Source organism: Colletotrichum chrysophilum, assembly GCF_026319265.1.
Source record: "Colletotrichum chrysophilum strain AFK26 chromosome Unknown scaffold_177, whole genome shotgun sequence".
NCBI lineage: Eukaryota > Fungi > Ascomycota > Sordariomycetes > Glomerellales > Glomerellaceae > Colletotrichum > Colletotrichum chrysophilum.
The window spans coordinates 32,276-58,202 of NW_026517464.1; the positions used below are offsets into that span (position 1 = coordinate 32,276).

General features: G+C 55.5%; 6 protein-coding genes across 6 annotated transcripts; 3 read left to right on the top strand and 3 right to left on the bottom strand.

Moving 5' to 3' along the window:
* Positions 1 to 8,971: 8,971 nt before the first annotated feature.
* Positions 8,972 to 11,155, top strand: COL26b_012479 (uncharacterized protein; the record flags this gene model as incomplete). The annotated part of the gene is made up of 1 exon (XM_053185122.1): positions 8,972 to 11,155. One exon carries the CDS (start codon positions 8,972 to 8,974, stop codon positions 11,153 to 11,155), a length of 2,184 nt encoding a protein of 727 aa, XP_053030933.1.
* A 2,021-nt stretch (positions 11,156 to 13,176) lies between these two features.
* On the bottom strand, positions 13,177 to 14,925 carry COL26b_012480 (uncharacterized protein; the record flags this gene model as incomplete). Its single annotated transcript, XM_053185123.1, has 1 exon — positions 13,177 to 14,925. One exon carries the CDS (start codon positions 14,923 to 14,925, stop codon positions 13,177 to 13,179), a length of 1,749 nt encoding a protein of 582 aa, XP_053030934.1.
* Positions 14,926 to 19,076: 4,151 nt separating this feature from the next.
* COL26b_012481 (uncharacterized protein) lies at positions 19,077 to 19,851 on the bottom strand (the record flags this gene model as incomplete). Its single annotated transcript, XM_053185124.1, has 3 exons — positions 19,077 to 19,287; positions 19,339 to 19,411; positions 19,491 to 19,851. The coding sequence occupies 3 exons, from the start codon at positions 19,849 to 19,851 to the stop codon at positions 19,077 to 19,079; spliced, it is 645 nt and encodes a 214-aa protein (XP_053030935.1).
* A 672-nt stretch (positions 19,852 to 20,523) lies between these two features.
* Positions 20,524 to 21,262, bottom strand: COL26b_012482 (uncharacterized protein; the record flags this gene model as incomplete). The annotated part of the gene is made up of 2 exons (XM_053185125.1): positions 20,524 to 20,864; positions 20,926 to 21,262. The coding sequence occupies 2 exons, from the start codon at positions 21,260 to 21,262 to the stop codon at positions 20,524 to 20,526; spliced, it is 678 nt and encodes a 225-aa protein (XP_053030936.1).
* Positions 21,263 to 22,395: 1,133 nt separating this feature from the next.
* CTC1 (FACT complex subunit ctc-1) lies at positions 22,396 to 24,271 on the top strand (the record flags this gene model as incomplete). The annotated part of the gene is made up of 4 exons (XM_053185126.1): positions 22,396 to 22,632; positions 22,691 to 23,193; positions 23,249 to 23,620; positions 23,677 to 24,271. The coding sequence occupies 4 exons, from the start codon at positions 22,396 to 22,398 to the stop codon at positions 24,269 to 24,271; spliced, it is 1,707 nt and encodes a 568-aa protein (XP_053030937.1).
* A 376-nt stretch (positions 24,272 to 24,647) lies between these two features.
* Positions 24,648 to 25,631, top strand: COL26b_012484 (uncharacterized protein; the record flags this gene model as incomplete). Its single annotated transcript, XM_053185127.1, has 3 exons — positions 24,648 to 24,659; positions 24,792 to 25,148; positions 25,452 to 25,631. 3 exons carry the CDS (start codon positions 24,648 to 24,650, stop codon positions 25,629 to 25,631), a joined length of 549 nt encoding a protein of 182 aa, XP_053030938.1.
* Positions 25,632 to 25,927: the final 296 nt, after the last annotated feature.

Consider the following 25,927-nt stretch of genomic DNA (forward strand, 5'->3'; position numbering starts at 1 on the left):
GAATACCTGGACTAAGGCAAGGTAAGGTATGGTTCGGTTTGGGTAGGTTGTGTTGGGTGGACTGACTCTCAGATATAGAAACCTGGGAACGCGATACTGGCCTTCTGTTTTTGGCGTAAGTTCCTGTCACTCAAGTCATTGACCAGCAGCCCTGCCTTACTCGTGCTCGCAGCCCCAGAACCGAGAGTTCAATGTTGTCCGTGACAGTCACAGTCCAGGTCGAACTTCTGGGGCCTAGGCGACAATCCCGAGGTCTAGACTCTAGCTCGACGTGATGAATCGGCGGCTTACCGCAACGGCACTCCACCTCACCTGGCGAACCCGGCCGTCATCTCCACGGCGTAGCTGTTGGGGCTGTTGTCTGCTCTTCTACCTTGTCGTAGGTGTTCCCCTCGGGGCTAGCTTTACTGTTAGCTGGAGATTCATGACTTGTGTGTGTGCGCAAGGCGAGCATACTTTGACATGGAATCGAAGTGTGGACGGGCAGCGGAGGAAAGCCCAGGGCAAAGTACATGCGGGTTGCCCTGGTGGTTTTGCAGCATCGAAAAATTGTTAGTGATGCATTGGATTGCTGCTTTGCCCTGCCTTTGCAGCAAGTCCCCTGTGGCAGTGGGTGCTGTGGATTGGCTGGACCCTGGACGTACCAAGTGGGACAAGATGCCAGGGGCCTCAGGGCTGTCCACGGGTTTCTTGCGCACAGTGTCGCGTTGTAACTGGGCCAAACTCGGGGTGCTGCAGGTGGAGCCGGCGCTAGGGCGAGCTCGGGGTGGGCCCCAACGGTTGAACCTGGAGATGGAGCCTTTGAGACCGCCCGCTGTGCCTTCCTTGATCGTGCCTTGTGCCCGCGATATCCCATCATGGATCCCTTCACAGTCTGTATTCGTACCTTACCTTACGCAGTATTGCATCACTAAGTAAGAGGGACGGATGTTCCCAGCCGTTACAGTGGGCTGGCGGGATTGCCTAAGCCTGCCTGCCACTTACGGCGAAGGGGTTACTTGGTAGAGCTTAGGTAGGTAGGTAGGAAGGTAGGTATGTACCTTGGAAGCTCTTCATGTCACACACAGAGTCCGCAACTTGAGGTAATTAAATCCAGCCTAGTAAGCTGCTCGACAAGCCTTGACTTGCCGCTTCGAAGTCCTTTGCTTGTTACCTAGGTAGGTTGTTATCCCACCTCAGGTTCCATAACGACAAGACGGAGAAAAGGAAGAAAAAAAGACTCAAGGACCCCTCTCTGCAAGACAATCACAAGACAAGCAAGGAAGACGGAGTAATTGGATTTTGACAGTTGATTGCATTGACGCACACACCACCTCTTCGCCTCGCATCCCTTCCAGCAATTTGGAAAAGTTCATCTCGTTTCTCAGAGAAAATCCCCGCCGGTTCCGTCTGTCAAATCACAGAGTCAATTCCCCAGAGCGGCAGCCAATGTAAATCAATGCCTAATTGCCCTGTGCCTATGGGGATATTGGAAACTGATTGAGCATCAACACGACAATGCGCCATCAACAGCACGTTTTTCAGATTAACCCAATTCAACACGCCTCGTTCCTAGCAATACACTTTTCCCGGAACCCTGGGTTTCTCTTACCCGGCCATTCGTTCTGCGTCTGCGGATACAGATGCTACGTCGTGACGACCAGGATCCCGTTCCTTTCTTTTTGTTCCTTTCGTTTTTCTTTTCTTCTGCCTTTCGACGGAGAACCTCTCTCCTGTTTCCCGGGCCTACTCGAGGTCCATACCTAAGGTACCTCACACTAGACTCCGTCCCGTCGGGCCCTCCTCAAGCTACGCCTCACACTTTGTGCTGAGTCGACGTCGGCGCCTACGTAACCCAGAGCTGCCTTGGTTGCGTATATGGAATTGAGAAAAAGTCAATCAAAAAATATATTATCAAAAAAGGGGGGCAAACTTTCTTTCTCACTGGCCCGGCAGCATAGCTCCATCTCGGGTGCAGGAACCACCGGCGAGAACCCAGAAGACGGAATTCGGGAGCCCAATTGGAAAGAAAGCCTTCACACCTCTGAGGGACAGAGTAGTGTAGAGGGGAGGGGGCCACGGCTTGCTTCTCCAGCCCATATCCACTGCCCCTGCAGACGGCCTTCGCTTGGCGCTTGACGCTTGCTTTTGCTCTGCCGCGCCGCCGCTGCACGGCGCCGTGTCCGCAGCCCTCCGCCTGGGACTGGGCGTATGGAGCATGGCTGACTGGGACTGCCCGCCTCGCTACGTGCGTACATACACCCGTATCTGTTGCCGGTTTCCTTGCTGGAAATGTACTGTTCGTATGAGTACCTGGCTTACATGCTGCGTAAGTCGATTGCCCGGGTTGTGCTGGCTACCTTGGTGGCAGAGTAGGAAGGAGACAAGGAAGTTTGCCGATGCCGATGGAGATGGAGATGCAGACGCAGACGCAGATGCAGATGCGACTTTGGGATCCGTGCAAATACGGATGCTGTATGTCTCCGCGGTGCTGGTGGTGCTGACATTTACCTCTACCAAAGCTCACATAAAGCCTTTCTGGCTACCTGCCTACGTAAGGTACCTAGGTAAGGTAAGGTAAGCTAAGGCAAGGTAAGATACCTGGCCTCATACTCGTCTGGGTAGGCAGTAATAAGTGCACTATAACCTCGGCGGAGAGCGAGCCGTCGATGAGTGCTGCGTGGTTCATGATCCATGAGGCATGGCGGCGCAGAGACATAGGTGCTGCTGCCCTTGGGCTTATTACCTTACGTACCACACCCGCGGCCTCCGCCGATGTCTCCTCTCTCTCGGTGCCGTGCGTCTGCACTGGCAGGACTGGTTCGCAAAGAGAATTCGAGCCGTCGGGTTGGCCACTGATTTTCAGCGAATAGGCTGGCGTCCCGCCCCTGTGGGACGCGCCAGTGGGAACTTGGAACTGAACAAAACGGCTCCAGCTCCGTCACCGTCTGTGCGTTGGGGCCGCTGGATGTGGAATGGATCCCTGGGCGGCCATGCATTGAATGATGCAGGTGCCATGGACTGCCAGGCACAGGCACAGAAGGTGCACCTGTACCTACCGTACCTACCTTACCTTGCGCGGTACAATGAACCTTCCTCCATTTCTCTACACTAGTGCGCTCCCGACAGGAGTCAAGACTCAAGACTCGCATTTGCACTTCACATCCACTCCTCCGCATCTTTCTCTCGAGTCCTAGCAGCAAGACACCGAGGACAAAAAAAGACGCACTTCCGAACATCCATCCTGTTCCTTGGTAGCCAATGCCGGTCGAGCCTCCTGGCCAGCTTGCCTTGCCCAGGGACCGACCGGCGGACACATGCCCACCATCCGCGATGGGGGAGGGAGGGAAAAGACACGAGAACTGGAGAGGAAACAGAGGGTCCCCCAGTCTGGTCCCGTCCCTGTCCACGCACACAGTCCACGTCCACGTCCACATCCACGCCCACCTCCCCCAACTTCCAAGCTGCTCCAAAGCTCAGCTTCCCCGAGGCTCGGCATCCTGCTCTCGCGCTTCAGTTCTCTGGGAAACACGCCCGCCGGGATGCCATGCGGCGCCCTACCTACGGACTTGGGAATCGCCCTCTACGCTGCTGCTTAGCTGCTCGGGTCCGGGTTGCTGGATTTGTGCGTACTTTCCCACTGCACAGCATCTCGGGATGAAGTCGCGATTCGACCCAGCTCAACCAACCCTCGCCAAGAATACGGCATAACCATGCGACGGTCAGCTCACCAACCCGCCTTGTGCTGATGCTCTTCTGTCTCCTGTCGGCCTCTGCACATCTTCCCTCTCCGGGTGCAGGCAGGATACCAGGTTCAGTCAAACACCCCACTGCCGTCATGGGCCGCTGCCCATCTCGAATCACGTATGTCGCTATCGACAAAAAGACCAAACGATATTCACCTTACTATCTAGGCCGATGGAGCCCGCGCGGAGCACAACACCCTCGTGATAGGACACACCATGCCTAGGCTGCTGCTATCGCTATCGCTATCTGGGTATTGCTCCCGCTCTCGATCCCACCACCAACCAGCCCAGTACCTCCGGTCCCCCACGGGCCAAACGTGGCTGGTTGTTTGACAAGCCCCAGGCTGGGGCCGTTCTTGGGCCTGTTCCAAATTTCGTGGGCAGTGTGTGGTCGTGCTGGACTGTGGACTGATTGTACCAACACTAAGTAAACTGTGGATGGACAGCCCAGCATCGGCCTCCTGGCTTGGCTGGCGGCGGCGTTTGAACTCCTGGCAAGAGCAGGGTCTCACGGGGAATTCCAGAACCGAACGACCGACAAATATCGACAGGGCAGACGGTGAAAGCGGGCTCGTGAGTCGAGTTTGCCCTCCTGCGCCTTGCATTGCCAATCAATCGTGGATCTGGAGCTAGGGTATCGGCTTTCCGGGCACCTACGCGGAACATGGCATCCCCCATTAGCGCCCACCCTCACCCTCACCGTCGCCGTTGCTGAACGTGCTGCGGTGCCAACGGCCATTGTCTCAACCTAGGCCGGATAATTGGGTTGTCTCAGAAGCCCCCGTTACACTTACTTCCGCACGCTTGACGGTAACGGCCAGGCCACCGCCCGCCGCATCGCAGCACCGCACCGAACCGCACCGTAGTCCGCAGGTCTCGAACTTGAGACACTGCGTTGTACGACATTGACTCTCCCTGCCGGGGGGCTGGCTCCGTCAAGGCCTTGACCGCTTCGCTTCCAGAGGCACCGGCGGATGTTCTCTCTGCATGTGGCCGTAAAACATCAGTCGCTCCGTCGCCCGCCTGCCCTGGCGGATGCCGGATGACGATGCGCGGCAGCGGCAGCGGCAGCGGTAGCTTTCGGCGCCTCGCAACAGCCACCAAGGACAGCTTCTTTTGCGTCCAAAGAAGCAATACCATACGGCCGGCAACCTGCTAAGCCCACAGTTGCGTGGTCCCTGTCCCTCGAGCCCACGCTAGAGAACCAACCCTGCCCGCCTCTTCAGTGTTCCTGGCACTGAGAAAAGCTTTCCAGCTGGGGTCACAGCCCTCTGGGAGGTTGTCGATCATGATCTGTCACAAATCTGGATCTGGCCTCGTTCAGCACTCTTTGGGAATCGTCAAACAAGCCAAACAGATGAGCCATCGCGAGCTCCGAAAACCAACTGATTAGGGGACATGACGATGTTTGGGGCTTTGACTCTGCGAAATGACATCGCCGGCTGGTCCTCTGTGGAACTGTTGCATGCATCTCTCACATCATATCTGCATTTATACGAACCCGAGTCTGGCCCGCCGCCACGCACAACAACCACCGCGCCCTACACCATTCGTTAGCAGCTCACTTGGTTGGCTGAGATCCTCGGCAATCTTGCCAGGCCCAGCAGCATCACTCAGGTCCATCGGCTTTAGCATGCTTGCCGACGATGCGTCTCGCATTTATCATCTGGACAAGTAAAGCGTCCATCACGTGCGCCGTTTAGCACCACGAGATCTACCTCAATCGACGGCAGAAACGGTTGGTCCAAGCATTAAAGTCATATCGGGTGTCAAAACTTCAGATGAAGAGGGTTGATTGTTGGGGATACATTGAGTAGAGCGGAAAGGCACTGACGGGAGTGTCAGAACCATGAAATGTACAAGGGTTGAAACGGCAAGTCAATTCAATTGAAGCTCTGGGCAGCACGCGGATCCCGACTCAGGAACCTTATTCGACCATCCCAGCGGGTCACCCGAGTTGTTTGGCAGTGTTCGGACGATTCTGCTCAGAGTTTTCGTCATGTCCTGACTGAGCACGAACAGTTCCTGACAAATTGGAGGACCTGCTTGCGTGGTGACTTGCTACCATCAGGAGTGCCTGCATCCATGGCGCATCCAGTTTGCATGCTTGCAACCTGCAAGACTTGAAGTCACAAATACGAATCAAAGAATGGCCGAAGTCTGCTGGCCAAAATTGGCCATCATTCATTCCCACCATCTCACCACAAACATGCGAGCAGCTTGTGCAACCAACATCAAGCAGACTATGGCTTCCGGCCGGTAAGCCTAGAGCTACCCTGTTTGTCTGTCTCCCACAGGCGCAAACAGTCGACCACGGCGTGTCCAGGCACACGGACTCGGCATTCCCTTTCTTTGAAGGCCTTGTAGAGAGATATTGGTATTACCGCATATGAGAGCGGCCTCCTTGGCCCTGGTTTCCGAGTCTCCAGCCATTTTCGTGTCAACTTTGCTTTTCCAGAATTACCGCCTCCTTGTAACTGCCACCTGGCAGCGACGTCAATTGTAAGACAACCTGCCATCACCCGCTAGCTTCAGCTTTCAGGGGCTAGGCACACAAGTTCCTGCTGGCGGAAGATGCCACAGGTCCGATGTTGAAGAAAGAAAAAAGAGAGAAGCCGAGCCAGCAGCAAGAAGCAAAATGACCGCGTCATGTTGAACACGACAACAGCGACGATACGAATGGTGGTCGATCCCCTCCATACGAGAAGGCCTCGATGTTTGGTCTGGACGCCATGCGCGCGGTGGACCGCGACTGTCAGGCCAGCATCAGGGCGTGCTGCAATTAGAAACTCTCGTCAATCGTCTGGGTCGTCCACTCTTTTGACTCCATCCATCACTGATCGACCTCTCAGCCCCTCGGGCTCCTGTTTAGGTAAGGCAGAGAGACGAAGGTACAAGCCAAGCAGAGCAGACAGAGCAGAGGGTGAGCGATGCGAATGCTCTTACCGGCACCTCGGCGGCAGGCTGTGAGTACAGACGAGCTCCAATACACGACATTAGCGGCTAACGCCGACACGGCAAATCGGCGCCATCGAATCGACACGAGCGAGCGTGGCGCACAGTGCATGATGGGTTTTGTGTTGGGATCTGTCCCGACACGCCCAAATTTGAAGCCATTTCGCAGCACACACTTCGCGTATGCAAAAGGTCAAGTGCGTCAAATCTCATTTCGCTCTTCACGCTGCGTTCCAGCTCTCATCTGGCCGTGTCGTCCATTAGGAACCAGGCTTGATCCATTCATTCGCCCATAAGGCTTCGCCCATGTTATTACACCTCCACATTCAGCAGAGAGACAGCCGGCACCGGGATATTAGCTAACCATGCTGGCGGAACCTCATTGCCTCTGTAGTCCGTCCGTTCTATTACTTAGTGTTCTCTATGACTCTATGTATATCTTCCAACCCTGGCCGGAAAGCTCGCCGTCCGTCTACATAGTAGATGAGCTTCTAAAGATACCAACGAGCGCGCGCATCTCGATGGGTTGGTTCAGGGTTGCCGAAGTGTAGCAACTATGCCGTGTTGGGGCCGATATTGCCATTACCAACCCATTTACACATTCATCCATTTGACCCGCGCACGCGACAGGATGCGGCGCCGACAACAACTACGCAGTACTGGATGTATTGACCACTCTGCAGGGTGCAAGCTGCAACATCCCATGAGGAGGGATAATCATGTCCCTTTTTTTTTTTTTTTTTTTCCCTTTCCTTCTCGGCCAGCATCCCCCAGGTCCTTGACGGACGGTTCAGCCAGTATAGCCGCGCTGCGTCCGGCATTCCGTTGTCAACCTCGCGTCGTTGCTATTGCTCCAGCAGACGGCTGTATTGGCTGGAGATGCTGCTGCCGCAACCAATACTGCGACTGCTTGCATCTTGCTTGCTTGACTACTGCACAATCGGTACGGAGCTTGGTGCGAGTGCTTCATGCTTTGCTAGCTTCATGAATGGGTGTGAGAGAGAGAGAGAGACGGCAAGACTTATGCCCCGTCTCCTAATCCACACGCACATCGAACGACAAGCCCCCTCAATGCTCGTAACAAGGCACCCTGGACAACCACACACACCACACCCCAGCAGCACCTCTCGCAGCCAGATCCCTCCATCCCCTGTCCACATCCTTGTCGAATATCCTTGAAGAGGGGACGGACGGGGGTTTGCTGCGGCGTTGCATTCTGGGACTAGGCTCTGCAAGTACAGGGCAGGGTGGTAACGGGGCGCTGACATCCCTCCCCCGGCTCCCAGTGTGTGCCTCTCTCGCTCATTCTCTTGCTGCTTGCCCTCTGGCCTCTCTGGCTTTGGGTCTCGTCTGGTTCCTCGCCAAAGAAATCACAGGTTGACGGATCCCAATGTTCGGATCCCAACCCCCGGCTCCTACGCATTGAAAACAGCACCATCTTAAATATATTACCAGTCCCAGGCGCATCCCCCACAGTTTGGGTGGTTTTCTGTCATCCGTCGCTCTCTTAGGCCGAACAAAAGGAAGCCGGACGACTGATGCTGGTTGCTGGTTGATGTTGCGCGCGCTTCACTCTCTCAAACTTTTCCTTCTCAGCGCACGCACGTTCGCTCTCGCACTCACTCCCAATACCACGCCCGCCCGCATCCGACTCCTCTTACACACACCTTATAACACACAGCAACCTCGCTCGCACGGGAACCAAACACGCGAGATTTATATCCCCGGCCCATATAAAAAAGAAGTAAACACCAGGAAGCACCAGGAACTATCATCAGGGAACGGGCCTCGACTTGCTTGGGCTTGTTCAGAACACGCTGGAGAAGAAGGGGATCCCTTGAGAGGGGGCACGCCTAGCTTGACGTCGCCCTCTGCATTGAGACGAAAACAAGATGTGGGCTACCGCTCCACTGCCGTATTACTCGGCTTACAAGCCTACCCGGAGGAAAGACAGAGGGAGCGTCAGTAACAAAGATGCGCCATTGCCAACCTCCATCGACAACCAAGTTCCCCTCCCTTCTCTTTCTGCTCAACACAACTCCCACAACATTCCGCCAGATTTCTTTGAACCCGCTCTTGATGGACCGCCATCGCCGGAGAGGATTCGTGCCTTGAGCAAGCAGATGAAGAGGACCTCAGCCTTGGACAAGCACAAGAGCAACGCCACCACGTCCTCCGGCTCGTCGTCCTCGCTGCGCTCAATTACCTCGGAACGCCGTCCCTCTTGGGAACACACCTTGGAAACCATCACTTTGTCTAGAAAGTCTTCTGGCCGGTCCACTTCAAGCAGCATGCCATCCCGAGACAGACCCGAGAGCGTTCAGCTCTTTGGCAAGACGATCTTCAACCGCAGAGCCAAGATGAAGCGCGAAAGCAGCAGCAACTCCTCTGGAAGTTCTTTGTATTCTGGTGAGCTCGTCCTGGATGGTCCGCCCTCGGCAAACAAGAATCACCTCATCCCGTCCATCTTCGGTCGTCGACAGACTCTAAGACAAGATCAAATAGCAGAAGACCCGGCTTTGGGCAAGAAGCTGCAGATTTCAGGCCCTTACAATTTTCAACATGTCACTCACACCAACCGTGACCATCTCCCGGACCTTCAACGGGGCAGCCGTGCCGAGATGGTCTCCGAATTCTCGGCCATCCGTGCTGGCCAACGCCCGACTACCGGTACTTTGAAAGGAATCGACGTCGAAGACTTGCACTTTGCCAACTTCTCATCCGAGACATTGAACATGCCTCAGGACGACGCTCTCGCGGGCGAGACTCATGCAGAGCTCTTCCTAAACCGCCCACCAGTCATCCCCCGGCAAGCAGGACCAACCTCAGCGCCCCGGAAGATGATCAAGCATACCCGATCTCAGGAACAACTCCGCACTAGCCCACCTCGTCCAGCGCCGCCGCGTCCTCCCAGGTCGCCCATCGATGAGGAGTTCATCTTGTCTGACATGCCAGCACCCCCTATCCCCCCGCCAAGGCATTCAAGCCGTATCGGAGTCAAACATGACATTCTGAATGCCATGGAAGATGTTGATCCCCAAGAGCGACCATCAACCAGTGGCAGCCTCCAATCATCCAGCCTTCAGGCTCCCATCGACCTGGCCGAGCCCCCAGCAACCGCTCATGGATATTTCCCTCACGGCATTGTTGATGGGGAAGCGTATGTGGATCCGCGATTCTCACACGCGATCACCACACCCGATGATGCTGCGTGGCCCCTGACCGCTAGTTCAAACTTTTCATACGAGATGGCTTTGCCTGACGTCCCGGAGGAGGATGAGGCTCATGCTTCTGGCCGAAGATCCCGCGCCAGCCTTTTCAGCACCAACTCGTCGCTGAGAGGAAGCCAGTCCGTGCCTGTTCTGCGTCAACTCGCACAAACCCAATGTGACGACTCCCAACGACCGCCAAGCGGTGCATCGGACACTTTGGGCGGCTTCGACATGTTCGGCGTACAGGATGCTTTGAAGGAGGTCATGGAGGAGGATGAGGATCTCGATGCTCTCCATCGAGCCAGTTGGGAGGACGATATCGACTACTGTTACGAGCATGAGGCCGAGGCCGATTGCGACTACGCCTGGGATCGGCCATCCTTGGACGTGGTCCGGGAGGAAGTTGTTCAGACCCCTCTCAATGAAGACGTGTTTGTGGCGCCGCTGTCAGCTGGTTTGAAGCCGGCATCAACGGCCCAGTTGGACATCCCGGCACTCAGCCCGTCAAGCCCTACTTCTACGGCAAACGGCCACGAGGCTATCACGCCGACGATTCCGGCTTTACCAGTGCGGTCCAACTTCTCTCACCCCAGGATGGAGACGAACTACCGCGGCCAGTCTCACTTGCACGTCAGAACTGCTTCGCATGCCTCGAGCTTCAAGGAGTCTCACGGTTTCCACCTGTCGCCATCCCTCCTGATTCCCAGCGACTTTCGCCAGCAGATGATGGCGGAGACGGAGGCAGAATACAGGCAACACCACAGTCACTTCTCGTTCGACGGCGAGCCCGCGATGACGCTCGAAACCCCAGGTTTGTTCGCTAGAGACCGGGCCAGCACTTCCACCACCGGCAGCAACTCGTCGGGTCAGACGAGCTTGACGGAAGCCCGACACACCTCGACGAACTCGACCTGGACTGCTCTGACAAGATACACCGGGAGCACAACGTTTGAGGGATGGAACCCCAAGGCCGAAGGCATCGACCACTCTCGTTCGGTCAGCGTCGACGACCTCCCCAGTCTGGAGTCGCCCAAGACACGCAAGTCGACCATGACGCCGTTGCCCGAGACCGAGGAGGTACTCACAACGTCTCACTCTACCGGTGACATGCGCGCAGTCTCGGAGGGCAGCCAGGCCATGTCGGCGAAGGAGGCCGTCAAACAGCACCGGCGCCAACGTGCCCGCACCACCAGCTTGAGCACCCCGCCACCTCCCGGGCAGTACGCACTTTTCCCGCCAGTTTACTCCGGCGGCCGGATCTAAAGCCCAAACACCATGCCCATTTTCTTGACACCTCTCCTACACACATACACATACACACATCATACTCGGCGAAGCGACACGGTTTTGGGTCACAAACAGGCGGCGCACATCACCTGCTTTTTATTCCTCCTGTTTCTCGACATATTTCGGCGCCTTTTTGTTTTGACCAATGCCGTGATTCACTATAGACTTTGTTGGCATATACCGGAAGGGGTGTACCAAGGAAACTTCATTTTTTCTCTCCTTGTCTCTCTCGCATAGACCAAGCGTCGATCCATCATCGAAACATCGACCTCACCAAAAAGCAACCTGCCCCGCTGGCAACAATCAGCAACCACTCTCGCTCTTTTTCTTAGTCCGTCTGTCACCACCTCTTTTTTCTCTTCCTCGGTTATTCATGGCCTATATATCATGGCATTTGGCGCGGCGTGCGTCTCTTGGACGCGCGCAGGGACAGAGACACAACTGTCCAGGGTTATTATTATTATTACCACCACCCATCCCCGACACACACACATCACTACCGCTTATTGTTATTTTTTATTAAAAAAAAAGGCGGGGGGCCGTGGCAAAAGGCGGCACCGCTGGACACGACTTGATGGATTATGACATTTGGGGCAAAAAGAAAAACTTTGTAAAAAGGGACACATGCAGTGCACAACTGCCAGGGAAGACGGGCGGGACGAGGACGAAGGGCGGAAAGGAAGTGAGGGGATTACAGGAAGGCGGAAGGACGGGATGGATGGACGGGGGGAATCGTATGTTTGCCATGGGAAAAGGCGTGGCACCAATTTTTGTCTATTTTAACGCGGTACGGACGCATATTGTGACGCGCCGGATCCAAAAAAAAACAGCATCATTCAAGACTTGTCGTCCAAAGCCTTCTGCACCTTTGCCCCTTTCCAAATCATTCGTGAATGCCTCATCACCGCTCGCACTTTCCGCACAACAATTGCCAAGCGTCGTGAGATTCAAAAGGGCTCTTCGCACTACGGGACGCTATCGACGGCACTGAGATTGCAAGACGTGACGCTCGGCAGTGACATACATGCCAAAGGGCTACATAATTAATCTTGTGGTGGTGGTGGTGTTGGTAGTTGCAGTGCTCAATCAGTTCCAAACTACCGCTGCCAAAGCTGCATCGTCACGGCAGATGGCCAGACCCTCGTTCGCCCTCCTCCTCCGCCTCGTCTTTCCTCCCTGCCATACCTTCCTAGTCTATGGCTCCGTACAGAACATGCATGGGAAACTTGCATTCGTTGCACCCATTCCATCCCGCATCAACCCAACAAATCGCGTCTCCCCCCACCACTACCACCAACTTGACAATCACACACACACACACACACACACACACACACACACACGCCCCTCGCTCTCGGCTTCAATGCCTCGGTCTACCTCCTCTTTCACCACCACTTCTTTCCCAAGTGTACAGCCGTTTCCACCAACCAAGGTTATCTACTTCCTCTCAATATGAAACAATTTTTGGACCATGATTCGACCGCGGAAAAAAGAAAGAAGAAGAAAACCAGACATGACACACTCGAGGTGGGTTGCAGAACGTGAGGGGGTAACAACAAAAAGTAACCAAGCAAAACAGACTGGGGCAAACGTGGGAAACGTGCAGGGGAGAGGGGGCAGAAAAAAACAAGAAGTGCGTGCAACACAGCGAACAACACCACTCCGCCTACCGATATCTGAGACGGAGAGGAGGGGGGCGGAGAAGTGCGCTGCAAAAGAAGCAGGACTGGATCGGCCAATGGCTGTGGCCTAGCGTCCCGCGCGGCGTGTCATCGGTCGGTCGGAGGGGCTCCGAATCCTTTCCCCCCGGCACCCTTGCCTCCGAGTTTTCGAGCTCACGCGCTCCCTCCTTCTGCACCTCTTCTGCACCCTGACGACCACGCGAACACACGCCAACACCAACCCAAACCAACAGCGCGTCGAATGAGGGGTAGCTGTAGCTGTGCATATCTGCAGGATGAGAGAGGGAGAGGGGGTGAGATGTTCCTGCCCAACCCTCACGCGTTCCTCCAAGACGGTCCTCCTCGCTCGCCCGGGGGCCCCTCGACGTCGAGAAACTCGTGCAGCCGGCCGGCTCCGTTGGCGGCCATCTCCCGCTCCATCATCTCCAAGTTGCGCAGCAAATCTCCCCGCTCACGTTGCAGCTCATCCCGCTCCCGCTCGAGGCTCTTGATGTGCCGACGCGCCATGTCCAGCACTTCGGCCTTGCTGACCCGCCGCTCCTGATCGGCCGGCTGTGGATCCGATTCGTCCCCGCCTCCGCCTCCGCCGCCGCCTCCGCCTCCGCCGCCGCCTCCTCCTCCGTCTCCGGTGCTGGCTGGCCCGCGCACCTGCTCCGGCAACGCGTTCAGCAGCCCTTCGAACTGGGCGTTCAGTCGGTTGCGGTACTGCTTCTCGACGAGATTGTGCGATGCGCGCGTGCGACGTTCCTCGGCGGTCTCGGCTGGCTTCTGGGATGCGTTTTTGGATGTGCGGGAGGCGCTGCGCAGGCGCGGGGCCGATGCCGTCTTGCTGCTGGATCCCGTCGTCGACGCCACCGAAACCGACTTGTTGGATCGGCCGCTGACGCTGGTCCGGCCCGCAGGGCTGGTGGGTTCGTCTTCGTCCTCGGCGCCATCAGCAGCACCGGCATCGGCTACGGCGCGGCGCTTGCCTTTACGTTGCTGCCTCCGAGGCCGAGGCGATGTGCTGCTGCTTACGCCTGCACGCCTCCGATACTCGTCATCGTCATCTCCGTCGGCCCACGAGGTTTCCTTGACGTCGCTGTCGTCCTCCATGCTGCCCTTGCTGTGTTTGTGAATGTCCTGATTCAGTTCGGCGGCGGCGACAGCTGCGATGCTGGGAGTCAGGGTGACGGAGCTGCTGTCCTGAAGCCTCGGACGCCATGGCGAGGAGTGAAAGTCGAAGGTGGCAGTCGGTTGCGGATGGGCTGTCAGTGCTGCTGCTGTTCCTGCTGCTGCCGCTGTGGAAAGTGGCGTGATGTCGGCATAGTCTCCGCCAAGGAATGACTGCTCAGCTGGATGCGGTGCTGCAAAGCCAAAGTCGAACAGCTGCCCTCCGCCCGCGCCGGTATTACTGTTGCTCAGGCCGCCCGCTGCAGTGATGTTGATGGGCGGATTGGCTACAACGGAGACGGCTGTGGAGGAGGATGGGGAGGAGGAAGAGACCGTTGCAGCGGCCTGCTGTTGGTAGTACTGGCTGCTGCTGCTGCTGCTGTCACGGTACGACGGAGCCCCATACCCGGGCGGGAACCATGTGGCAGGTGCCTGTCGATGCCCTTGCTGCTGTGCATGGAGCAGGGCGAGCGGACCCTGGTGATCAGCGAACTGTGAATGCAGCGCGGCGAATTGGTGATGTTGGTGGTGACTCTGGTTCTCGGCAGCGGCTGACCCAGCTCCAGCTCCAGCTCCAGCTCCAGCTCCAGCTCCAGTTCCAGTTCCAGTTCCAGCTGCTGTCAGCTCCAACTCCCCCAACCCCCCCAAGGCTGGACGATGGAGCTGCTGTTGTTGTTGCAGCCGTTGCTGAAGACTCGAAATTTGTTGCGCATTCACTACTAGTCCAGGAACACCTGGAACTGAAACTGCGATCGTGGCGGCTGATTCATTGATGGAATTGGGCCGGTCGTGGCCTGGACTCGACATGGCCTGATTCCCGGATCGGGTGGCGTGGTGCGGGCGGTCGCGGACGTCAAAGGCCCCTCCGAACACGTTGGGTGAAAAGTGCGGGGACAACGGCGTCGAAGCCATCATCTGCTGATAGAAATATGGTCAGACTTTGTCCTCTTTTTTCCCTCTCTCATCTTTCCTCCTTTCCAGAAGCAAATCTCTCGCGCTGTGGTCATCTTTGGCTTTCTCGCATCATGCTCCGACTTATCGGTCGTTGAATGGGCTTTTTGACTTCGTCACCTTGCCATCACCCCATGCCGGCCGGGGTGGACACACAAAACCGAACTTTCAGCTCTGGACCCATCGCCTCCTCCCGTCCGCTCACACACCACCACCAACACGACACTTCAGTAGCTCAAGAACCACACGTAGCGAGATATGCGCCGTCTCCGATCATGGTTTGACTTGTCATTCATCCCCCCTTCCCTCTAAGGGATGGAGCTTGGCTCAACGTCGGTGTGTGGTATCATGCACTGCTTCCGGCCACTTGGTCGACCACGTCGCGTAACCCTCCATCACTAGATCTGGCGGGTTCAGAATATGAAGAGACGCATGATATGAGCGGGCGAGTTGAAGCAGGACCTGATCTGAGGAGGAGCGGACCCCCTTGCGGCTGCTGTCCGAGGAGAAATGACCGGACGAAAAATGGCGATATAAGCCGGGCTGTTTTGTTCACTTACCTCCGGATCGTCCACGAGATACTCGTAAAAGGGATTGTTGTCGGTTGGCGTGTTAGCCATGTCGTCGTTGTCCCCAGGGGAGGGGTGTATGGCAAAGGCGTTCTGGTTGTTTGGAGAACCCCCTTTCGAGTCCCGCTCTCTCGGCCCCCAAAGCAGCCGCAAAGCCTTTGGAGATTTATAGAGGTTTTTCTTGCTTTTTCGAAGCTTCGACGTTGTTCCCCTCGAAGCCGGGGCCGAGAGAGGGGCCTCCGATTCACGAGGAGCCAAGATCGGGCGAGGTCAAGCAAAGCCAGCCACGATTGGGAGACTCGGGACGAGGCGCGAGGCCAGGCGATCCCAGTGGACACAGGCCGGCGCTAGCAGCCACCAGACGAGCGTCTGGCCAGCTATACAATCCCGGGAGAGATACCGCGGGACGGCCGTGCCAGGGATCGCAGAGAAGGGGGCGATTTGGGGAGATGACTGTCCGTAATGGCACGGGGTTCGCCAACATACCGTGGCCGTGGAGTGACTTTGGTCTCTAGGCGGACCACTGCTTCCCGATGCTAGAGGAATACAGAGTCAGCCGACTACGACACCTGCTCAAGTGAACCGACTTCGTCGTAGTGCGCTCAAGACAGACTTTCGGCGTCGTGCGGCGGCGGGATGCGAATGATTCCCGGCGACCAAGGAGGCCGGCAATCGGGGGGGATCGGGGTGGCCTGCCTTTATGCCAGAGTCACTCCACTCCAGGGCTTGTCGCCAAAAAAATCTTTTGCTGCGGCGCAGGGGACGCAAGACACACCGAACGAGGTCCGGACGTTGTTGCCTCTCGGTCTCTCTCTCTCTGTATCTCTCTCTCCCTCTCTGTCGTTGCCTCGTCTGGCTAGGGCTGCCGTTGGGTTATTGACTAATTTATAAATGACCTATCGTCGTCGTCGTTGTCGTTCCTGTAAGATCTCGATCTACACGCCTAGTCAGTCTTTTCCTCGTCTCCTATTTGTACGGCAAGCCGGTTGTGTCTTGCCCGGGGTGATGAGTATTCTTTCCACCCTGCCCGTCCCTCTTCATCGAGCCACTACCCGTACCGAGCTCGTTCCCGTCAGTCGAGTGGCCAGTTTCCCTCGACCATCCTGCTCGTCTTTTTCCCCTCTGTTGTCTTTCCTTGTCTTATCTCATGGTCGGCTGCTTTCTTTCAATTCAACTCACCTGTGGGGCAAGTCTAGCAACTCGCTGTCCTGTTCTGTCCTGTCTGTCTCACTCTCTTCCTCGCCTAACTCTGTCTGCTTTCACATTCAAGGCATTATTGACGTTGACAAAGCTCAGCAGAGTCGTCTTCTGCCCCCAAGGAGGGGTCGAGGTGGGCTTTATGAGGGTCAGACGCGCGAAATAACCTAGCCGTCGACAGGGTAATTTCCATGTGAGCTCGGCTTCGGAAGACGCAGACGCAGACGCAGACCGCTCGAAAGGATCCGCGGTTGCTGGACGAAAATACGCATATGGGGCGCAGAAAGGCCCCCCAAGGACCAAGGTGCGTTTACATGGATTCTGTCGCCCAATCCTGAGCTGTAACCCGCGCGCACGCCCAGTCTTGCCCGGTTGGAGAAGCAGCCTTTATCCACTGTGGCCTGCATAATGCAGCTGTCTTCTGTCGTGTCTGCGTGGTCCGCGTCTTGACCGGCCAAAAGCACCCTCATTCACCTTGACTCCGGTTTCACCACGTCCGGGAAGCTGCCGCTCCTCATCAAGGACAGAAATTTTAACGTTGGCCCTCTCTGAGTGGTGGTATCAGTCGTCTTGTCGAGAAACGACCGCCATATGTCTGACTCGAGTGGCCCTGGATCTCGGATGCTCGTATCAGGGGCGCTTAGGCAGACAGCTTGTGCCAAGGTAGACGGGAGTGGACTGATAGCAAGCCGTCCACAGCCCTTTCCCCGGCGCCCACGTCGATCAACCCACAAGATGACGCCTTTGTGCGTCCTCGAGATATGAAGGACCCCAAAGTTCTATGCTGGTGATGGGGCTTGTGCAAGCGACCATCGGACTTTCGTGCTGGTTGTCATGTCCTGGCACTTTATGGGACTGACTTTATAGGACTGACTTTATGGGACTGACCAGAGGGGCACGTGGAAGACGGAGGGTATTTTGAGCAGCGATAGGGGAAACCTTGATCTACATTTGTCGGCGAGAATGCAGCCAAGAGTATGATATCTCGATCCCGATGAGAAAGAAGCGCCTCTGTCGTGCCTTCATAGACTGCATCGTATCTGAGTTGGTACCCGGCGGAAGTCGAAACCATGTTCTAGAGTTGGTGACCCCACGGCCATCTTGGCCGTGACAGCGTTCGAGTGAACCGTTGTCTCATGAAGTTGTCTCCTATCGGCCAAACACTGTCCAAGGGTCTTCAGGGTCTTTCCCGTGACATTCAGAAGACCTTGCCCTAGATCGGGTCGTTGTACGTGCGTCCAGCTACGAGAGAGCTGACAAGCTTGGCAACGGCCGGGTGTCCGTCTTGAGGATTAGCTCTTGTCCGTACGGGGCGACCTCTTCAGCTGAGTGGCTCGGTTCCATCAGGTTCTTCGTCTCTTCTTCGTCTTCTCCTCAGGGGTGCTCCTTATGGCGTGGCGCCATCCGTTGGCTCTCCGGACCTTCGGCTGTCTCACCTATCCAGGCACGGGCATTGGTGGACATTCTCGCCTGGATGCTGGCTTGCGAAGTCGGGTCACGCCCCCATGCACGAGGTGACACCATATTGGCCGTCGCCAGAAGTGTATAGCGCGTCGGTTGTTGTACTCTGATGGCCTCGCGACTTGAGTTTGGCATGGCGTCGCTTCGAAGCTTTGGCTCTACGTGGGCAGACTACGCAGCTCGTGGTCTTACCAAAGTATGCGTCACTTTGTCAGCCCATTTCTGCGTGGAAGGCACAGTGCCTTCCCTCCTTAGGACTACCCAAGATTGTGGTGGAGGAGGAGCGTCCCGGAGGGCCGCTCATCTCATCGGTATGGGGCTGTACTTTCCGTACTTGCAGTTCAGACCACCTCCGTGCATGCCATTCCCTGTCGTTCCTTGGGGAAAGGCCTGTATGCCTTCGTGGTGGTTCTCACTTGCTTGCCTCACCGCGTATTACTTGACTACTTAGGGACTGCGTTTGGGCTCTAGTGCTCCAGTACCTGCCGCAGTGTGGTTGGTCAAGCTGTGCATGATGACCCGGTCATTATACACTTTGCCTTTCTTGCGCAGTTTTCTTTCGGGGGCTTCTTGCCATCTAAGAGCGTCTGCGTTACAGGGCATCCAACAACGGAGGAAGGGAAACGATTGCTCCAGCACCAATCGGGACGGCCAGGCTTCATTGTAGGTAGGTCTTGAACTGACTCCATTGGCTGACAAGTCTTGTTTGACCGAGTCCCGATTAAGCTAAATCAAAGAAAGTTTTTTCGAATCTTCTCTATCCATATAGTCATAATCTCCAAAACTTTGACGGATTACTCTGGCACGCAAAAGTGCCACTTCAACAGTCAACGAGCAACAGCTCCAGCTGTTTTCCATGGTATACCACCGTTCCCCTCTGCTACTTCATTCCTTACGCCCATGTTTTGCCCATTCTCTCAGAACGTTCTTCTTCAGCTTTCCTGTGCTGGTTTTCGGAAGCTCGTCCACGACCTCGACTTCGCGTGGGACCATGAACTTGCTAATGTTGCTTTGGTGCTTTGCCCACGATATGAGGTCTTCCGGCTGGAGGCTCTTGCCTTCCTTGACTGTCACGTAGGCCTTTGGACGTTCACCCCTGGATTTGTCAGTGCCATTCAGCGATGCCAGTGTCAGATATTCCACTCACCAATGACTGTCAGGAATCGCGACGACGGCAGCCTCCAGAAGATCGGGATGCTGAACGAGCATGCCCTCGAGGGCTACAGATGAGATGTTTTCACCGCCTAAGTACGACTCAGTATGATAACTTGGAGACAGTTCTTAATCGAACATGCTCACCTGAGATGATGATGTCCTTGGCACGATCTAGGATCTGCGCGGCTCCATCTTCGTGCATCACTGCGAGATCTCCCGAGTGCAAAAAACCCCCGGCGAAGAGCTTCTTGGTTGCCTCAGGGTCCTTGTAGTACTCCTTGCAACAAATGTTACCTTTGAAGATGATCTCGCCGATTTCCTTTCCGTCCTTCATCACGTCGATCAGAACACCCTCCGGTTGGTCTTGCTTGATTACACGAATCGGCAGACTCGTCAAAAAGCCATGACCCTGGCGGGCCATCTTGGCATACTTTTCGTTGGGGGGAAGACTATCCCATGATGGCATGTGGTAGCCTTTGGTGATAGGTCCGTACGTCTCCGTCATTCCGTAGACGTGGACTGGTATCAGGTTCAGGTTGGTCTGCCTCGGTCAACATAGTCCACAACGCTTTGTCTTATACGGGACGAACCATCTGCTCAAACAAGTAACCGCTGGGCGGACTCGCGGCAACAGTCACACGACAAGGTTTGGGTAGTTCCTCTGCCTCCTTAGCAGAGCACAAAAGAGTGTTGACCGTACTGAAAGGCCGTTAGGATGCACAGAAACTTGTGGAATCATGAGGTCTCATACGGTGCAGCATTGAAGTGACTGATTTCTTCTTCTTTAAGGAGCTTCCAGATGAGAGGATAGTCGATCTTTCTCAATGTATAGTGTGTTCCTCGGACCATTGTCACCGCCCAGGGAAAGGTCTTTAGAGGTCGGTGAGTATGCCAAACCAAAAAGGCAAAGGTAGGTTTACGAACCCATCCGCAGGCGTGGAAGAGTGGCAGTGTCCATAGATACTTGCAACGCCTCCCATCAGGTGAATTCAAACCCGATTCGATAACATTGCCCAAGGCTGCGAGGTCTGCGTACAGTTAACAGCCATTCAGAGTTGGTTCAGAACACGTGATGAGAGTTTTGTGACTTACAAGCCCCTCGATGAGTGTAAACCACACCCTATTTTTTTTTAGACAGTTGTCAGTTCTGATGTATCAGTTTTGCACATCCGTGGAATCACACCTTTGGACGAGAAGTTGTTCCTGAAGTGAATGGAATGGCGAGCATGTCGTCATCGTTGCCGCAGTGAGATTGAAGGCCGTCGAACCTCTTATTGCCCTGTCTCTGGTCAAATTGCAGGCCCTCCAAGATGGCCTCGTCAAAGGGGCCACTCAATTCCCCCTCGATGGCATCGGTGTCGGTGTCGATAATGAATGGGACGGACGGGTGACTTTGTTTGAACTCGTCAAGAAGATGGAGGAATTCTTGATCCACGATGATTGAGTCAACCTCGGCATAATCGAAGATGTACGTGATATCGTCTGACTTCAATCTGTAGTTCACAGCGACGTTGACCCCTATTTCTCGCAAGTAAGTCTCGTTTACTCTACTGCATTTCGGGTCACGGAACGAACTAACCACCAGCCAGGGCAATGCCGAAGATGCTCTCTAGAAAAGCCGGCGTGTTCGGCGCCAGGATACCAACGCGCTGGAAGCCATGCTTCTTCAGATAGTATGCAAGCCCGGTTGCTCGCTCAGCAAAGTCGCGGTAGGTGCGGCGCAAAAGCTTATTGTTGGCAGTGATATGGACAATCGCCTCCGCGTCGGGTTCAATGGCGGCAGCACGCTCCAGAAAATAGGTTGGGGAAAGTTGATGGATGTGAAAGGCTGCCTTGGGCTCTTCGGGCTTTGGAGCAGGTGAGGAGAGACCAAGGTGACCCAAGATGTTCTTGAGACGGGACGGCGGGCTGGACATTATGACGTCGACGAGATGAGTGCGATCGACTGTGGAAATGGTCTCAAACGTAGAGTTATGAGCGGGATTCAATGGCGATACAAAACAGAAGCACACGCTGATCCAAAATTTGGAGTCCTAAGTGTTCGTCTGGAAAGCGTCGGCTCTAAGGTCTAAGCAAGTGAGGAGAAGGTGGAAAGGAGAAGAGGAGGAGGAGCTCAAACACCTCCAGTTCCCCGACGAGGGCGAGAGGACCAGCTGGCCTACCTACATTAGTCTGTCCCGCGTCCATACTTGGAGCAATACCCCCAAGCTCCTGGCTGTCTGAGACGACAAACCCGAGGTTCTGAAAGCTCAGGGCCGGTTAGTGCTATCCCTCCCTTCCCATTACCCCACACTTGGCAAATGCTCGGTGCGTGCTGCCGTCCCGCCAGCTCCAGCTAGCTCCAGCTCCAGCTGCGTCTCCAGCTTTGCTAGCCAACCAGCCAGCTTAGGTTGGAAAAAGTTGGGGTAGCTGCGTCACCGCGCTATTCCCGACTGAGGACCACACCAGCAGCTGACTAACGCCTACCTTAAGTAAGGTAAGGTATCCGTATCTTACGAATACCTAAGGTAGGTGCTTGCACTGTATTAAGTAAGTCGGCAACCAGGGGGTAAAAGGAAGCGGACGGGGGCCCACTCACTTTAGAGAGGTCGCGTCGCCGTGCCACCAGAGCCTCGCGCGACAGGAGAAGTGCACCACGCGAAGGCCCAATCGCCCCGAAATTTTATCACCGACAAGACAATCTGCCTACGGATTAAAAACCCGTCATCACCACCGTTCCTCCCATCGTCCACCCCAGGCATTCTGCAGATCGCGCCGGACGTCGCCTTTCTACTCAGCATCGTGCCTTTAAGCTCCAGCCTCAGTTTCTGCCACCTTACTTTGACGACAATCAGCGACCTCTAGCTCGAGAGGTTTCCCAACCATGGCAGCCATGTGAGTGTCCAAGGCCAGCTCCTCGCCCCGTCTCAACCATCAATGCTGCGGCTACCCGGGTCCTCCCAAGCGAGCGCATTCTCCCCGCGCAAATTTGCGCAAACAGAACTCCAATTCCACCGCGCGCATCCCATCTTGCTTCAATCTGCTTTCCTCAGTCGCAGTAGCTAACAGCATGGCTCCTTCTAGCGAGAGTTTCGACAGCATCTACCTGGACCTCTCCAAGGAGAGCGGCAAGTGCAGATTCGCCGAGAGCGGTCTCGGATGGAAGCCTGCTGGTGGCGGTGACACCTTCACCCTCGACCACAGCAACATCGCCTCAGCGCATTGGAGCCGAGCTGCCAAGGGCTACGAGATCAAGATCCTCAACCGCGATTCGCGCATCATTCAACTGGATGGCTTCCAACAAGAGGTAAAACACCCGCCAGGCAGACCCCACGAGCGGCACCATATTGACTTCTGTTACCCAGGACTACGAGCGCTTGAGCAAGATCTTCAAGAGCTGGTACAGTACCAATCTTGAGAATAAGGAGCACTCCCTCAGAGGTTGGAACTGGGGCAAGGCCGATTTCGGAAAGGCCGAGCTGGCATTCCACGTCCAGAACCGTCCCGCCTTCGAAATCCCTTATTCAGAGATCTCAAATACCAACTTGGCTGGTCGCAACGAAGTCGCTGTCGAATTCTCTGCCCCAACGGACAAGAATGACACCGGAACCAACGGTGCCCTGGGCGGTGCGCGCGGCAAGGGCAAGAAGGCTGGTGCCGGCAAGGATCAGCTCGTGGAGATGAGATTCTATATCCCTGGAACTGTCAAGAAGGAGGCCGACGGCGAAGACGGCACTAGTGATGCCGGCGAGGAAGAGAAGAACGCTGTCGCTCTGTTCTATGACACCCTTATGGAGAAGGCCGAGATTGGCGAGACTGCTGGTGATACTATCGCCACCTTCTTGGACATTCTGCACCTTACCCCCAGGTCCGCTCACCTCCGTTGTCTACCAAGCCAATCCGTCGCTAACATGAACCTGCAGAGGACGTTTCGACATCGATATGTACGATGCTTCTTTCCGCCTACGTGGTAAAACCTACGATTACAAGATTCAATACGATGCCATTAAGAAGTTCATGGTTCTGCCCAAGCCCGACGAGACACACGTTCTCCTGGTCATTGGCTTGGACCCGCCTCTTCGTCAGGGTCAGACGAGATACCCCTTCATCGTCATGCAGTTCAAGAAGGATGAGGAGGTCACTATTGATCTCAACCTCACCGAGGAGCAAATAGACGAGCGCTACAAGGACCGTTTGCAGCCTCACTACGAGCAGCCTCTTCACCAAGTCATCACCTACATCTTCAGAGGATTGGCCAACAAGAAGGTCACCACACCTGCGAAGGACTTCCAGACGTATGTCGCAGACAGCCCCCGCTCGCTTGAAATGCCGAGAGCTAACATACATGCAGGCACCGACAACAATTCGGTATCAAGTGCTCCATCAAGGCCAGCGAAGGCTTCCTGTACTGCTTGGAGAAGGCGTTTATGTTCGTGCCGAAGCCTGCGACGTACATTGCGTATGAGCAGACTGCTTCCGTCACATTCTCTCGAGTCGGCGGCGCCGTTTCGGCGCTCTCCACGTTCGATATCACCGTTCAGATGAAGAATGGTGCTGGCTCATCTCAGTTTAGCAACATCAATCGCGAGGATCTTAAGGGGCTCGAGGAATTTTTCAGACTGAAGGGCCTGCGTGTCAAGAACGAGATCGACGAGGACGCCAAGCTTTTGGCCACTGCTCTCCGCGATCAGGCAATGGACGACTCTGAAGAGGAGGTCGTCGGACCGAAAGCGGATCGCGGCTCGGCTGACGAAGACGAAGAGAGCGTTGATGAGGACTTCCGCGCTGAGAGTGAGAGTGACGTTGCCGAGGAGTTCGACAGTGAACACGAGAGCTCGGGCTCTGGAAGCGCAGAGAGCGACGTTGACGACGATGACGCTGACGACGCCGAGGAGGAGGAGGAGGAACAAGAAGAGAGGCCCAAGAAGAAGAAGAAGACTGGTTGAGCGCGTCTCTGCAAGTCGAAGGCTTTCGGGACTTGGGGCTGTTGCTTGGCGTTCTTGGGAATGAAAGGGAATGTAACACTACAATTACCTATTAGGCTGACTTGCCCTTAAGGGACCTGAAGAGGTTTAATATTTGGAAACGACTTCTTGATAACATGGTGCGGACAGAGGTAGCTGCCACGAAAATTATATACCATAGTGATTTATTTTACCTTCACACTGGTGGTGGTGAGGTCTTCAACCAGGTTGTGCGGGTGGGTTGCAGCTGCCTAACTTAGCCGATTGCTGTGCTGAGGCATCAATGGCCATGAATGAAATAGGCAGGCAACTGCAAACCGCAACTCACATCATCAAAACAAGTGCGGCCATCGGAACTATGGATCAAACGGTACGCTTGCGGGGAACCGACATTCACCTGCCTAGATTAGGCTTTGGTGTATACCAGCTTAGAGCCCCGGACTGTGCAGATGCTTGCCTGGCAGCGCTAAATTGTGGATATCGACAAATCGACTCTGCGCAGCTCTATGGCAACGAAGCAGATGTTGGGAGATCGTTGCAGCAATACCTCGAACAAGCGAAAGCACAACGCGAAGACTTCTTCTTAACGACCAAGGTCGGTCGCCACGAAGGCTCTGTCGAAAAGACGTACCGCAGCGTATTGCGCAGTGTTCGACGCATCGCGGGCGAAGACGGGTACGTTGATCTGTTCCTCGTGCATCGGCCCATTCAGAGGCGCGAGGAGGTCTGGGTTGCGCTGGAGAGGCTGCTGGAGGAAGGAAAGACGAGGGCAATCGGCGTCAGCAATTTTCGAGCCGAGCATCTGGAGGAGATGAAGGGCTACGCCAAGGTCTGGCCGCCTGTTGTGAACCAGATTGAGGTGAGTACTTGACTCACGATCAAGCTGCGGAGTCGCTGATGAGGCATCGCATAGATCCATCCTTGGTGCCAACAAAGGGAACTAGTCACGTATTGCCAGAAGAACGGGATCCTTGTTCAGGCGTATAGCCCGTTGGCCAGAGGGCAGAGAATGTCGGATCCGGTGCTGGCACGGGTCGTTGCCCGGGTTCGGCGGCGGGTCTTGGCCGGAGTCACGTCCGACTCCGAGACCGAAAGGGCAGGGGCCGGAGCTGCCGGTACTGAAAGTGATGGTACAGGAGGGAGAGCTGTGACTGAGGCACAGGTGCTTGTACGTTGGTCTGTTCAAAACGGCTTCGTGCCGCTGGTGAAGAGCAGCGACCCGGCAAGGATCGAGGAGAACGCCAATATCTTTTCCTTTGAGCTTGACGAGGAGGAAATGCAACTCCTCGACGACTTAGACATGGGAGCGCAGGGCGCTCTTTTTCCTGCCAACGTTAACTAGCGATTGGAAGCAAATCTGAACCCCTGTTCCCACTTCAAGCAACCGATGCCGTTTTACTATGTATCCGTACATAGAAAGGCATGAAGCTTTCACGGTGCATGACAAACAAACAACAACCCAAGCTCAGTTGCCTGGGGCGTGGTAGGAAAGCATGACGAAAGTGCCCCACGCAGCGGCCGTCAGGCGGGGCTTCCAGCGCGGTGAGAGGCGTTGAGCGAGGAACACAGGCCACTCAGACGCCTGAATGGACGGCGGGAGATCCGCGGCTTCACCTTCAAGGGCGTGGGAGCACGCAC